Source organism: Nansenia antarctica (assembly GCF_963989245.1).
Source record: "Nansenia antarctica genome assembly, chromosome: 2".
Classification (NCBI taxonomy): domain Eukaryota; kingdom Metazoa; phylum Chordata; class Actinopteri; order Argentiniformes; family Microstomatidae; genus Nansenia; species Nansenia antarctica.
The window spans coordinates 12286559-12302460 of NC_137675.1; the positions used below are offsets into that span (position 1 = coordinate 12286559).

At 42.8% G+C, this 15902-nt stretch overlaps 2 protein-coding genes across 2 annotated transcripts; one reads left to right on the forward strand and one right to left on the reverse strand.

Moving 5' to 3' along the window:
- Window positions 1-1678: 1678 nt before the first annotated feature.
- psmb3 (proteasome 20S subunit beta 3) lies at window positions 1679-4115 on the forward strand. Its single transcript, XM_080522579.1, is given in 7 exon segments — window positions 1679-1804; window positions 2212-2396; window positions 2638-2745; window positions 2957-3066; window positions 3069-3112; window positions 3765-3859; window positions 3976-4115. Coding segments are annotated over 7 exon segments (594 nt in total). The 5' UTR covers window positions 1679-1801; the 3' UTR covers window positions 4025-4115.
- A 2227-nt stretch (window positions 4116-6342) lies between these two features.
- cwc25 (CWC25 spliceosome associated protein homolog) lies at window positions 6343-11154 on the reverse strand. The gene is made up of 9 exons (XM_080524813.1): window positions 11028-11154; window positions 9765-9937; window positions 9258-9494; window positions 9050-9119; window positions 8398-8558; window positions 8155-8227; window positions 7119-7333; window positions 6695-6862; window positions 6343-6575 (listed from the first exon to the last, which is right to left on the reverse strand). The coding sequence occupies exons 1-9, from the start codon at window positions 11043-11045 to the stop codon at window positions 6461-6463; spliced, it is 1230 nt and encodes a 409-aa protein (XP_080380939.1). The 5' UTR covers window positions 11046-11154; the 3' UTR covers window positions 6343-6460.
- Window positions 11155-15902: the final 4748 nt, after the last annotated feature.

The following is a 15902-nucleotide window of genomic DNA, read 5'->3' on the forward strand; positions in this document are numbered from 1 at the left end:
AATGTTAACGTTTTTGTATTTACGTTTTAGATAAAACTACCCTAACCCTAATATTCTAATGTCACCAAATACCTGATTAAACCCCAGTTTTGCAATGAAGGTCAATAGTAGTCTCAACAGCACCATCTAGGGTAGCACCATGGTGTAGCCGGAGGACAGCTATTTTCTGTCCTCCTCTGGCTACAATAACTTAAACACAAAACTAACAGTTTTGTGTTTAAGTTAGTTCTCACTCCATTGTGTTCTCACTCCATTGAAATTATCTCAGATACTGAAAGTATCTGATTACCAAGTTTTATAACAAGTCATCAACATTCATATTAGTTGTGATAGTTTTAAAAATCATGTGTTTAAGTGAACCGCTGTGAATCTTACAATGTGACATTAACAGCCCGGGCAATATCAATAGCATGGTTTTAACATCTCTCACTACTATCACTAATGGAGGTGCTAATTCAGTTAACATTGTTGTTAAATGCTTGACTGTAGCCTAAAACTAGCAGAAAATGTGTAATAAACTACAAACCACATAATATTACCACAACTACAATTTGATGGCAGCTACTAGATTGAAATCAAGTGCAACACTGAAACACAACTGTGAACATTTCAAACCTGCAAACTGCGACACTTTAAATGAATGTGCAATAACACTATGTGCAATATGACAACCCTCGGGTACATAAGGTTCAGAGAAGGTATAGCATAGCATAGAGTACAGCACAGTGTTTTATGTGTATAGTATAGTATAGTGGATAGTGTACATAGCCTTTATTTATGTAAACCAGCTCTTTTCCCTTCTTGTTTTTAGTTTTTTTCCTAGCACCAGGGGAGCCCCCCCCTCCCAAATTTCGTTGTTTGGTACCTGTACTATATCAATGACAATAAAGACCATTCATTCATTCATTCATATTATCAAGCAGAGGCGCCTCTTGTCATGACAAGCGCAATGTTTTTAGTGTCTACACACGAGGGCGCTGTTTGATAAGGCAACTACATTTTTTAAATAAGCAATGTTCTAGGACTAGGTTAAACTCGATAGTTCTGGTTTCTTAACATAATATCCACACAGCATAAAAATAATAGTCATCAATAACACACAATAGCAATAATATAAACTACATAATAAAACAAGAATCAAACCATGCCCCTTGTTCTATGCCAAGGGGCATAGAACAAAGATAAACTAAATAACTAAATAATATAAGAATTATTACAAGATTTAAACAGATATAAGATAGGCCTATATACACATATAGATTCATCAACTAATATTGAATGGCCAGTATTAACTCTGTTACACATACATGACCTCCAACACAATCATAAATAGTGTCTCTTGTCCAGCACTTTTACAATTTGAATATTTTCAAATAGACCCTCACAACATCATCACAAAGATTGTGATAATAACACATTTATGGTAGAGGATCATGGACATTGTATAGCCCTACTAATCATGTGTTCTTTTGTCAGAAAAAGCATCTTTTCAACAACTGGGTCCATAACATCCCAAGCATCTGCATGATGCATTTTCTTTCACTTTACCACGCTTCAACCAACCTAGGCACAGGGCGCCAACCACCAATGGAGACCACCAATGACAACGACCGGTACTTTTCTGTGAGCCAACCATCGTCTGGTATACAGTGACGTATGACGCATCAGGGTTGGCAGCTTTCAGTTGTTCCAAACCGTGTAGTCACTGTGGAGCTGTTACCCGGAGTCATTCACATTAGCAACCAGTCTACATTAATAAGACGATTCAAAGGCTAAAGGGGGACACTTCAACGCATTCACAATGGTAACATGTTTCTCACAATGATGTTACTAGATATGTAGTACGGTCTACATAGTACGTGTCTGTAGTTTGCAAATCGCTGTACAAAACCTGCTAAGCTAAGTAGCTAGGCAAACGGCTAGCACGGCTAGCTAACTAACGCTGGGATGTCAGTATCGATGACTTGTTGAATCCTCAGTAATGGATGGATAGATCTCTACGTTGTTGATATGAAGATGTATATCTAGCTCTGTCGTTCACCCGGCGTGACGGTGACGGCCTTCTTTACAACGGAGGGTCGTGGTTGACAACTATGTCAGCAGGTCGTGGTTGACAACTATGTCAGCAGGTACAAGTGTGCTAGCTAGTACTTTGTGTTCGAGTCGTGGTTTATTTCTCATCTTGTCACTGTCTCTTTCACTTCTTTGCAGTCTATTATGTCCTATAACGGTGGCGCCGTCATGGCGATGCGGGGGAAGCAGTGTGTCGCCGTCGCAGCTGACCGGAGGTTCGGCGTCCAGGCTCAGATGGTCACCACGGACTTCCAGAAGATCTTCCCCATGGGAGACAGACTCTACATCGGCCTGGCCGGGCTGGCCACCGACGTGCAGACAGTGTGAGTGTGCCTCCCTGCCTGGAAAGACTACTCGAGTTTGAATTTCAACTATACAGTCGTCTTCATACAGCTACCATCTTAAATACAACACGTCAATCAAAATAGATTTTCACAGCGACCATTTAAGTCTGTCCTCTTCTGTCCTATTCTTCCTTCCAAAGTATCTGAGAATATATAACAGTATCTGTGTTTCCAAGCTGTCTGTGAAAGTAATTATTCTGCTCCCTATGCCCTCTTTCAGTTCCCAGAGGCTCAAGTTCAGGCTGAACTTGTATGAGCTGAAGGAGGGTCGTCAGATCAAGCCCAAGACCTTCATGAGCATGGTCTCCAACCTACTGTACGAGAGGAGGTGAGTCTCTAACGATGGGAAATGTAGTTCTTCTGTCCTTGTCGCCCCAGATTTGTGTGTGCCAGTGGAGGCAGAAATCGGAGGATGCACTTATTGTAATGAATGGAATAAGGAAGCCATTGTCATAGATCATAGTGCCAGGCTATATAAGCCATCTCTAGTTCTGTGTGAAACGGACAGCCCTGTTCTAAAGTAACCCCCCCTCCCTCAGGTTTGGGCCTTACTTCATCGAACCCGTGATCGCTGGTCTGGACCCCAAGACCTTCGAGCCCTTCATCTGTTCCTTGGATCTGATTGGCTGCCCCATGGTGACAGAGGACTTTGGCAGATGTACGGCATGTGTGAATCTCTGTGGGAACCTGAGATGGTAAGATGTTTGTTTGTATACTATATGCATTGATATAAACCGTGTCATATAAATGACAAGATTCTGTTATGATAATCATTGATTGTATTAGTATTGTAGCTCACTGCAAATCTCTGATCACTTTTTTCTTACTGTGTGTAGCTCATACAAGACAAGCTCAAACAAGACAATATATATATTTTTATTTTATTTTTTTATTACAGCAACTATTTTGCTCTAAGTACCCAACCCCAGACGCACATACATACATACATACACACAATTACAGACTGGGAGCAGCAGACATACAACCCACTGTTCACTGCCATCCATTTTGAAAAGCAAATCCTCTTATGTAACCCATGTGGTTTGAGTGGTTTGTTGCCAAGTTGAGCTGTAGCGGAAGCATCACAACTACAGTAATAGTAGCTACAGCTCAAGTTGAATCATTCAAACAAAATTGGTTACAAAACCACTGTTTGTCATTCATTGTGAAAATCGAATGACTTGCACTGACACAAACAACATGGTCAGAACAGTGGAGTGGAGGGGGATTTACTCCCTCTTGTCAAATGATGATGTAACAAACTGCCATCCACTGCGTCCAGACCAAGGCGTCAATCCCTGACAGCTTTCACTCATGACGTATTCTGTATGTGATGGGCTCTTGCAGGAAGCAGAGGACCTGTTTGAGACCATCTCCCAGGCCATGCTGAACGCCGTGGACAGGGATGCCGTGTCGGGCATGGGAGTCATCGTGCACGTCATGTAAGTCATCCACTCATATTAACGCTCGAGTTATGTCTATTTATACACATTGTATATACACATTATGTCTATATACATATATAGATGGATTCCTCTCCTCTCTTCCCCTCTCTCAGTGAAAAAGACAAGATCACCACACGTACCCTGAAGGCCAGAATGGATTAGATACCCTCTACCTCCCCCTCCAGCTTCAACCCGACATCTCTACCAACACACACGCTTTTTTTGTATGAACAATAAACCCTATAATGACTTGTGTAAGTTTCTGGAATTGCATTTTTCATTTCATTGGTGTGAGAATATAAATGTGAATTAGCAACATATTGGATGACTGTCATTCATATTCTATTCACCCAGCTCAAGGTAACATCAATAGGTTTAGGCTATTTACATACCCTACCCGGGTATAATACTCTAATTTGCGCACCATATACCCATCATGAGGTTGCACCAGCCTAGCCTACAAATGAAAGTTTTACTTGAGAGAGTTACATTGTCATTGGAGTAATTAAGGTGACAGTGACACATTCAATACCACCTTTCACACTCTTCCCTGCATCTAGCCAAAGACATTACCGAATGGGCCTACCAGGCCCAAGAGCTCAAGGGGCCCTTTGTCATTCTTGTCGCAGGAACGCTGGTAGAATTTTGGGCCCTATGAAAGAATATAGTATTGTGCCCCACCAAAACTAGACCTTATGTTAGCATTAGAAGCTCTTACACACATAAATTAGCTGTTTATATGGCATTTCTTTTAAAGGGGCGACACAAGCCAGTCTAGAGCTAAACCACTCGCAGACTCGAAAATTAAAGTGAAAGTTCTTGTGTCAACAATATCAAATCAATTTAAATACACAATGCAATAAGTCTGCTACATATGGGCAGTGCACCCTGCCCCCATCAATGTCTCCACTGTCAACATAAAATAAGATGGTACACTAGAATTCTAATTCTAAATGTTATTGCAATTTTCGTAGACAGGACATCTTATTGTGTATTGAGTTAAATGTTAATAATATGAAACAGTAACAATATCGTAAGTATAATCAAGAGAAACCAGTTTTTGTTTGAACATTGAGACAGTCAATCCCATATATTTCACTACTAATTAGAAACAGCATGTTGTTTGTGAGTGCCCAGCTCCTAACAGAGCTATAGGAACTCGTTTTTATTAAGATACACAAGTCTTCTCCTTTACAACAATACAACACATTTCAAAATGATAATTTACAAAAGGTGGTTGTGTGGGATAAAAGTTCCAATAATATTAACCTGAACCATGAAAAGACAATATCGATTGTTGATTCCTATGGTGAACAACCTACAGGGTTCATTTAGGAGATAGTATGGCTTTTGCTGGTGGTGGTGCATTAGGTCATTACCACGGTTGGGGTGAATTTGATTTAAATTCAGTTAATTCAGGTGATTTAAAAAGTGATTTAAATTTTAAATTAAAACATTGAGGAAAAACCTCTGATATCAAAAGCCTCAGAAAACAGATCAAAATAAAGGCTGTATTTACAAGAATTGAAATTTTAATTTCAATTTACTTCCAGAACTGACTGAATTTAAAATGAAATTACCATAACCCTGGCTGTTACACTGAGTGCGCGTCATGCTTTGGTCAGGGCAACAGAATAGTGGCAGTTTACTAGACCTGAGTTCAAGGAGGACAGGGAACAAATACACAATGCAATACATTTCGTTGTTTGGTACCTGTACTATATCAATGACAATAAAGACCATTCATTCATTCATTCAAATGCAAGGTTGCATCTGAGGGGGAGGCTAGTGGAGGGAGAAATCGGAGGACGGGGTCATTGTAATGCATGGAACGGAATGGGGAATGGTGTCCCAAGTTCAATTCCATGCTTAACAATGAGCCAGAGGGGGTAGTCCTGGCAACTGATACACACACACACACACACACACACACACACACACACACACACACACACACACACACACACACACACACACACACACACACACACACACACACACACACACACACACACACACACACACACACACACACACACACACACACACACACACACACACACACACACACACACACACACACACACACACACACACACACACACACACACACACACACACACACACACACACACACACACACACACACACACACACACACACACACACACACACACACACACACACACACACACACACACACACACACACACACACACACACACACACACACACACACACACACACACACACACACACACACACACACACACACACACACACACACACACACACACACACACACACACACACACACACACACACACACACACACACACACACACACACACACACACACACACACACACACACACACACACACACACACACACACACACACACACACACACACACACACACACACACACACACACACACACACACACACACACACACACACACACACACACACACACACACACACACACACACACACACACACACCATCATGACGTTCTTCTCCAGTAAGGGGAGGGGGAGAGGCCTCATCTCATGAAGTTCTTATCCACAGAGGCGGTAGAGGGAGGGAGGGAGGCCTCATCTCCTCATGAAGTTCTTCTCCAGAGAGGCAGGGGTCCTCTGGATGGAGTGGATGTTTCTCTTGACCCGGTCCTCCAGGGAAGAGGTGGAGGCACTCTCCAGCTTCATATTGCTGGAAGGAGGACAGGAGGAACAGCATCAGAGGACCAGATATCTTTTTTTTGTAATCAATTATGAGGACCAGATATCTTAACAGGGCACTGATATTTATGTTGTGTGTGTGACACTTACTGGATGAAGCCAGCATGAGGGTCATGCTTGCCCCCTTTAGCGCGCGCCGTCTCCTGCTCCTCCTGCCGCTTGTATCTCTTAACGTTGCTCTCCCTCTCCTCGTCTCTCTGCTTGGCAAAGTCCATCATCTGTTGTCTCTTCTTCTCCAGCTCTTCAGCTGAGAGGCGTCTAGAAGAGGAGTAGAATACATTAGTTTATCCTCCAACCTAAGATGTCTTGGGGAGGTTGAGCCTACACCACAGACTTCATATAGCATACTCATACAGCACAATCCATACGCAGATGCAATATAATGTGCTTTACAGGACTACATTAATAAAATAACCAATCCTTTCAGATCTCCACAAATTCCGAAGGGGTTGCGGTTGGAGCTAGGGGTGGATTGGGATGTTGACAATGGAAACCAGTTGAATTGACGTCTTACTTGGAGTTGTTGTTGCCGTGCTGTCTCTGGTAGCGAGCTGGGGGCTCGGGGGCTTTGGGGCGCTGTGACTTCACCTCTGTTTCTCTGTGGGAGGAGTGGCCGTTCCTGTCCGTCCTGTGGGGGGAGTGAGAGCGGGAGCGGCTCCTCTCCTGAGAACGGCGCCCCGAGTGGTGGGGAGGACCTGAGGAGGAATTATGGTGCCTCCCGGACGGAAGCTGAAAGAGAAAGACAGAGTTTCACGTTTCAGGTTATATTGTTACGTCACATTACACAAGTGTAAGAGAGTAACATTCTTGGGCTTCGGTTCCTGACATTGCAGCAAGACAATAAGGCAATAGGCATAAGTCAAGATAAAAAGTGCCAATAGTACAAGACATAAGTGACAAATACAGACATACAATTAGCAGTACAAACAGTCAATAAAATAAACAGTACAGTACAATGTCATGAGTTTTACACTCGGTGGCAGTGGGTGTGAGAGGTAGTATTGAGTAAAGTGACGGTGAGCTTAAGGGTTAGGTAGAGTGAGATTCGCTGTTTTCAACAAAGCAATTGTACAGCATCAGGCTGAATTTCAGGTGCAAACTGAGGGCATGTCGAAGGTAGTGAGCATCCTAATTCAACTAGCCGAGGGGATGATTTGTTGACCAGTTGAATCAGACGTGCTAGTGAAGGACTAGAACTAAACACTGCCGTAGAGAAAGGCTGCTTTGAAATAGTACAACATGGAGGTCACACTCAATAAAGATGTCACCGCTTATTGTAACTGACTGAGATAAGAAAGCGTACTGACCTGTAGCCCATAGCCAGGCAGGTGGTGGGAATGAGAGTGGCTGTCTTATTGTAACTGACTGAGATAAGAAAGCGTACTGACCTGTAGCCCATAGCCAGGCAGGTGGTGGGAATGAGAGTGGCTGTCTTATTGTAACTGACTGAGATAAGAAAGCGTACTGACCTGTAGCCCATAGCCAGGCAGGTGGTGGGAAGGAGAGTGGCTGTCTTATTGTAACTGACTGAGATAAGAAAGCGTACTGACCTGTAGCCCATAGCCAGGCAGGTGGTGGGAAGGAGAGTGGCTGTCTGATGAGTTTTCATGTTTTGAGCGGTGCCTAAGAATGAAGAAAGAAATACAGAATACAAATCAGACATATAAATAAGAATACCAACAAAATACAGCATTTTTCATCTTTTTGTGTGGGTCAGGCTGTTGCCCGGTTACATGTGTTTGGACCATCCTCAGATTTCTACCTCCACCAGCCTTCCCTGATGTGTACCATACCTGTGACTGTGTTTCTTGTCTTCCTCCTCTGAACTGGAGCTCCTCCTCTTGTGGTGCTTCTTTTCTTTCCTCCTCTCTTTCTCTTCCCTCTTCTCCCTTTTCTCCTTCTTGTCCTTCTTCCTCTTCTTCTTCTTGTCTTTCTTTTCTAGATTCTGACGCAGCTGAAGGAAGGAAGCAAAATGAGAGGGTTTAGAACAACCTCGCTAACTGGGGATGTTGCAATCCAGCAAGCCAACCACACAGGTGTTCTGTAGCTTTCTCAAAAATACTAAATCACTTGTTTTCAGATACATTTTCTCTACAGTTCAAACCGTCATTCCCACCAGATTAATGACCTGTGAAGCTGCATTTCAGCAGACACTAGTTCTGAACTTTTTGGGCTGCTATAACTGCTGCTGCCAACAGATGCTGCCATCACTAAAGCAAGGCTTTGAATAACAAAATATTTTCCAACACAACTGCCTGAAAAGCCTCATTGTTTTAGAAAGCCTGGTTTCCAACATCCCTACTCCATATCCCTATGTAGTCCTAAAGGATTCATGGTGTGTTCAAGTGCTCCTCGTAAACCCAAACATACCGACTTCAATCTCCCAGAGATCCCAAAATCAAAATAGCACTCTATTGGTTGGTTTCAGAGGCATCAATTACTTACCATTTCTTTGATCATCTTCATCTTCACTGGGTTCGTTAGCACCTCTCTCTTTTTCTCCTCCTCCCGTTTCCTTGGAAACGAAGGAATTCAGAATTAAAATAAGCTCATTAGGAGAGGCGCTTACAAACCAATGTCATGGCCCTTATATAACAGTTAGAAGAAAGAAAAATAACTTCGATATCAAAGAGAGTGGGGGAGCTAAACTGACTTGATGTCGAACAGGGGGTCCTCTCTGATCTTAGCAGCCATGTCGAGGGTGGAGGCTGGGGTGGCAGGGTTGAAGATGGAGCCGGGCAGGAGGCCTGTCTGGGAGGAGGGCCCGCTCTCTGGCTCCTCGTACTGCTCTGTGATCTGCTTGTCGATGGGGCGGCCCATCAGGTACTCATCCCTGGACACCTGACCACCAGGGCCCTGGTACATCCAGTCCAGCCGGTCATCTTTCTTCCTGCATGAGGAGCCATTGAGTATCATTATAATAATACATTGAATTCATATAGCGCTTTTCTAAGACCTAAAGACAATTAAATCATTGTCAACTATGTCTCTGTTCTGATTCTGTCATTTACTACAAGGGCAGCCATGGAACAGTGTAGGCTGGTGCGGGTAGAAAGCGTAGGACGGGCTCATTGTAATGCATGTGATGAGGAATGGCATCAAATGGCATCACAACAAGCCACTTATTTCAAGGGGTCAGGAAGGAGAGAGGGAGACGTACTTGAGAGCTCCACTCTCCTGAGCGAATCTCGTGATCTCCTCTCGAGCTCGTTCCTCTCTCAACTCCTTCTGAAGCTCCTCGATCTTCTTTGCCTCTGCCTCGTGTTTCTGTTCTGCTTTCCACACGCGCTCAATGTTTTTCATAGTCTGGGGATGCCAGCTCTTCTTCAAATTCTGGGGAAGGAGAAAATCAAAACGTGACTGATCAAAAGTATCCAGAGAGATTGTAGTTGCAATCGGTTGTAACGTAATACACCCAGTCTAGCTGTTGTGTAGCTGAAGCTAGTCAGATGCAGAAGCAGAGGAACAGGGGAACAGTTACTTTAGTAGCCATGCTGTATATCTCGAAAACCACAATGCATTGGGCGTAGCATACAATATATAGATGTATTGATTCCTTATGTTAGAGAGTGAGGATTCAATTACAGCAGGTAAAACCACACTATGCATTATACAATAATTCAATGTTATAATGAAATAATGAAAGCAATGTAATAGAATGAATGTATAAAGGTATGAACACAACACTAGCCAAAGAGGATTCTACATTGTGTCTGTATATCTGACATGACATTCCAGCATGTGTCAGAGATCTGGGGAGGCTGGTGGAGGCTAATCGGAGGAAAGGCTCATTGTAATGTATGGAACATGTGTGTTTCATACAATTCCTCATTCCATTCATTACACTGAGAATTCTCTGATTTCTACCTCCACAAGTCTCTACTTGTGTCTTTGGCTACTGTTGTCCAGTTTTGAATAGGAGCGGCTTCATAAAATGTAAATATGTGACAGCTGGATAGCTAGCTGTGCAATGTAATTATAGCTGTTCACTACAGATGTTGTGGGTGTACTATTATGGGGGCTGTCCATCTTAATAATACGTTTATGTATGCAATTGTTCATGTGTACATTTTATTGTACACATCATTCATTTCAATCCTTCTCCTCCTGTGAGTATTCTTACATCAACAACAGATGATCCTGATAACTATTGGATAAAGCTACCTTGCTAGGCTACAGTATAGGAGACTTATACACTGCTTATACGACTTATACTGAGACTTTAGCTACACTAGTAAAAGTATAAACAAACAGAATAGCTATCTACAGTAATACAAGTATAATCAAACAGAATAGTTATCTACAGTAAAAAAAACAAGAGAAAAAAAAAGTATAAACAAACAGAATAGTTAGCTACACTAGTAAAAGTACAAACAAACGCATGTTGTCGATGCGCTAGCTAGCATTCCTTGCTAATACTTACGAGATCACCTCCCCCCATCTTGAAAACTAGTCCTCTCGCCGTCCAACAGAGAAATCGGATATGATCAAAACTCTAGCTATTAGCTAAGCACTTGAAATGAGCTGCCAGTTAACTATCGATGTAGAGATCCAATACAACCAGATGTGTCTCGCTGCTAGGCGTCTTCTCCTGCGTCTGTTATGGTGACTTATTTCCGGCGTCTCTGATTCTTCTTCCTGTTGTGTGAGGGCAACCAAAGTGTCTCCAAAAGTCATCCAGCTGCGGACATCACGCCTATCACCCGGAAACTTGATGGACCATATTTGGTTGGAGTGGTTGGAGCGCGTCATCATACCGCGCCTGCATATTTGCATAGACTACGTCATCGCCTTACTACGGTGGAAACCAAATGAACACATTTCCAGCAATGGATTCTACAGTTAGGCCCATATATTTGGTCACAGACAGAATTTGTGTTATTTTAGCTGTTTACCAAAACATCTTAGTTACAGTCATACACAAGTTACAGTCATATAATGCATATGAATGAATGAATGAATCTTTATTTCGAACATGATTTAAAAATAAAAATAATAAATAACAAATAACTAATATGTAGAGTACAGTCCTATCAATTGTTCGAAAAGGAGTAGGAAGAAGCCTGTCCTACCCCTGTTTATACTTAACAATTATGCTTACATTATATAATCCAATTAATTAATACATATATTTCAGTATCATCCGTTCTAATACTTTTTCATTAAAAATAATTTAAACCTTTTTTTAAATAGAGCAATATTTCTGCTTTCCTTCATATTTTCCTCTAGCCCATTCCATATGGTAACTCCGTAGAATGATATGCACCTGCTCCTGAGATGGGTGCGAGCTTAACCCTTGTGAAAGTTGTGGTTACCTCTCAAATGACCTCTCCCCTTATCCCTCTCTATAAATCATTTGTTAATGTTACGTGGGAGTTCTTGAGTCTTTGCTTTATACATTAACTGTGCCAATTTAAATTTGAATAAGTCCATGAGCTTTAAGGCATTTGACATTAGGAACAAGTTATTAGTGTGATCACGATATCCGACCTTATGTACAATCCTCATAGCTTTTTTCTGTAGTGTAATCAATGGGTTTAAAGTGCTTTTATATTCATTTCCCCATATCTCCACACAGTAACTCAAATAGGGTAAGACAAGACAACAATATAGAGAGTATACAACATCCACTGTTCCAGAATATGTTTTGCCCTGCACAATACTGCAATACTCCTTGATACTTTGGATCTAACGTATCTTATATGAGATTTCCAACAGAATTTACTGGGCTTAAAGTGCAGACTCTCAGCTTTAGGTTAAGGGTATTCACATCCAAATTGAAGGAAGGGTTTATGAATTATAGCTGTTTTATATATAATAACCAAATGTAATTAGACAATTGACTCAAAAGCTGTTTCATGGGCCAGTGTGGGCTATTTATTCTATAGGGTTAGGATATATTCTATATCCTAACCCTATGTGCAATATGACAACCCTAGTCGTCTATCTGTACAGTATAGTATAGTGGATAGTGTACATAGCCTTTATTTCTTTATGTAAACCAGCTCCTTCCCTTCTTGTGTTTTTTTTAGTTTTTTTTTTCTTTCCTAGCACTGGAAATTTCGTTGTTTGGTACCTGTACTATAGCAATGACAATAAAGACCATTCATTCATATTCCTTCATTATTTCTTTATCAATTAAGCAGGTAAAAGGTCTGAGTTGATTTGTGGTGGCATACAGAGCCCAAATTATGGAAATTGTGTCACTGTCCAAATACTTCCAGACCTAACTGTATATAAATAAAAGAATGTCAATGACCCCAGGTGTGGGACTTAATTTTTTTTTACAGGTTTGAGGGGTCAGGCAAAGGACTTCAGGCGATCATCGTTGTAATCCATGGAGCAGGGCAGGAACCGTGGTGCAAGGTGCTGGGCTGGAGGTGTCCATGGTGCTGAGTGCCCACTGATGAGCTAAATAAAACATTCTATTTCTGATGAGTCAACAGCACTAGGGCTCCTTCACAAAACCCTTACTGGAATCTTCATACACTCTGTGAATTAGTCTTTACTTTCTGATGAGTCAACAGCACTAACCCCATCCAGTGCGACATGTAGATAGCATATATTTAGAATATGTAAAATGCAAACACCAGAAATGCAAGAAAGTTTATGAGGTATACCAAATGGAATTAATAACAAGTGTTACAACCCTTCTGTCTAGAGTAAAATAAGGGCCTAACAGGGTAGAGTGCAGAATGTACAGGTGTGTTGCAACACAAATGCCCAAAAAAGTGTACAAGGGATCAAATCAATTCAAGTTTTATTTGTATCTCACCATTATATGGTCGAAAATTTGAGCAAAGAACAGAAAAGGAAGCTGAAAGACCATAGAGACAATGTTGAAAGAGCACTTGCGATAAAGTGCAAACAGCAATGATGTCTTGATTGAAGCGCATTGAGTTGCATCTTGTGAGATGCGCTATAGCTGCTATAAACTACAGATAAACCAATCTGCAGACAAACTAAACAGTCTCTCTTTCAATAACTAGTTCCTGAATCTCTCTGGCTTATTAACCATGCGTCCCTTAGATGTTTTAACAGTATTTTTTGGAGTGTCCTCTTGTCTTTTTTCCTGCTGACACCTTGGAGCTTTGAGATGAGGTTTCTCCTCTTGATCACATGACTCTCGAGAAGCTCCTTCCCCTGCTGGATCTTTATCATTGTCTTTCTGTAGTGGCAGCTCTGGTACCAACGGGACATCCTCTTCAGGTAGCTGTGTAGCTGGGTCTTGGCACTGCTGCAGCACTTGACTCCTTTGACGTTTTATCCCAGCAGGGACCACCTCACTATTCTATGGTTTAAGCCGATCATGGTGCATTATCTTTCTGCGCTTCAACCCTTGAATATCGTAGAGGACAGGACCACGGCATCCAGCCACAATCAAGGGGCCCTTCCAAGGTGCTTGAAGCTTGGGGCTTAGTCCCTTCTTTTTCGTGTCATCCTTTACATACACCAAATCTCCAACGCTTTAAGAATGTTCTTGTGCTCGGACATCATACATCTTCTTCTGACGTTCTTGTGCAGTGCGGAGGTGCTCCCTCGCTGTGCTTTGTGCCTCCTTAAGTCCTTCTCCCAGGTTATGAAGGAAATCTGCTACCTCCATTCGGTCAGATTTGAGTTCTGCAGCCCCAGACTGGATATCCTGTGGTTGATGAACTTCTAGGCCAAACATGAGCCTGTTAGGTGTGAACCCTGTGATTGCATGGCATGAGCTGCGGTAGGCTGAGGTGAGTAGTGACAGATGCTCATCCCAGTTCTTTTGGTTCTGGTCCACGTAGCACCGGATCATCTGGAGTAAAGTTCTGTTGAACCTTTCCACCTGTCCGTTAGAGGCAGGGTGGTAGGGGGTGGTCCTTGTCTTTGTGATCTGTAGGAGCTTGCATACATTCTGGAACAGGGAACTCTCAAAATTGCGACCTTGGTCAGTGTGCAACTCGAGGGGGGCTCCAAATCGCGCGATAAAGTCATACACAAGCCTCCTTGCTGTTGTTTCCGCCCCTTGGTCAGGAACAGCAAAGGCTTCGACCCATCGAGTAAACTGGTCAATTATGACGAGAATGTACTTGTTTCCAGAGCTGGATACAGGGAATGGCCCGAGGATGTCTACATGGAGACGGTCCAAAGGTGCTCCAGCTTGGTAGCTTTGCAACTTGGCTCGTTTCACTGGTCCCGTAGTTTTGCATGCATTGCAGTGCTGGCATCTCTTCACAAACAGATGGACTTCTTCACCCATTCCATACCAGTGATAGCTCTGGCGTAAGCGCTCCAGTGTTTTTGCTTCCCCAAGATGACCAGATTGAGGAGGATTATGGCAAGCCTGCAGGACCTCTCTTTGCATGGAAGCTGGAACTAGTAGCAACACGGTTGGGTGTTGGGCTCCTACTCTCTCCCAGGAGTAGTAGAGAACTCCTTGCTGCAGCATGACCTGAGGCCAGCAGAGCCAGAACTTCCTCACTGCAGGGCTCTCAAGCATCACCTGATCTTTAGTAGGCAGTGTCCCTGATTCTTTCCATGTGTGGAGGGTGGAGAGGACAGGATCAGCTTTCTGAAGTTTGGCAAGCTCTTCCAATCTGACTGACTGCAGCCAGTTAACTACTGGAGTCTCCAGCATGGTTGTATGTGGTGGACCTGTTTCCATCGACTGAGTGTTATCACCACTGGTCTCACCAGACTCAATACTCCTAACTGCCAGCGGCACAACATCATCAACATTGTCTTCAAATCTTGTCCACTGCTCATGAAGTCTTCGGCAGTACTTACATCCTTGACATGGTAGATCAGACAAGTTTTTTCCAGCTTGGTAACAGTCACATTTGTCTGAATGTTCTCTGGTTTGCCTTGACATGGCATCAGCATTGCAGTGCTGCCGGCCCGCTCGATGCTCTATGTCAAAGTCATATTGGCTCAACTCTTCCAGCCAGCGAGCCAACTGACCTTCAGGGTATTTGAACCGAAACAGCCAGGTGAGACTGGCATGATCTGTTCGTAGCAGAAACTTCTTGCCCAGTAGGTAGTGGCGGAACGACAGCAAGTAACTCACGTCTGGTAACACAGTACCTCTGCTGAGCTGGTGTAAGATGGCTGCTGGCGTATGTTAGGACTCGCTCTTCTCCCCACTGGAGTTGTGACAGAACAGCTCCAATACTGTGGTTCGAGGCGTCAGTGTCTAGAATGTACTTGCCTCCAACAGTGGGGTATCCCAGCACTGGTGTAGTTGTCAGTTTTTCTTTCAGCTTTGTAAAAGCATCTTGGTGCTCATTTGTCCACAGGAATGTAGCCCCCTTCTTTGAAAGGCTGT

Coding starts and splice junctions, on each gene's coding strand:
- cwc25 (XM_080524813.1), bottom strand. Junction 8,559..9,049: donor TGAAGATGATCAAAGAAATG/GTAAGTAATTGA, acceptor TCCTTCCTTCAG/CTGCGTCAGAATCTAGAAAA. Junction 6,863..7,118: donor CACGGCAACAACAACTCCAA/GTAAGACGTCAA, acceptor CTCCTCTTCTAG/ACGCCTCTCAGCTGAAGAGC.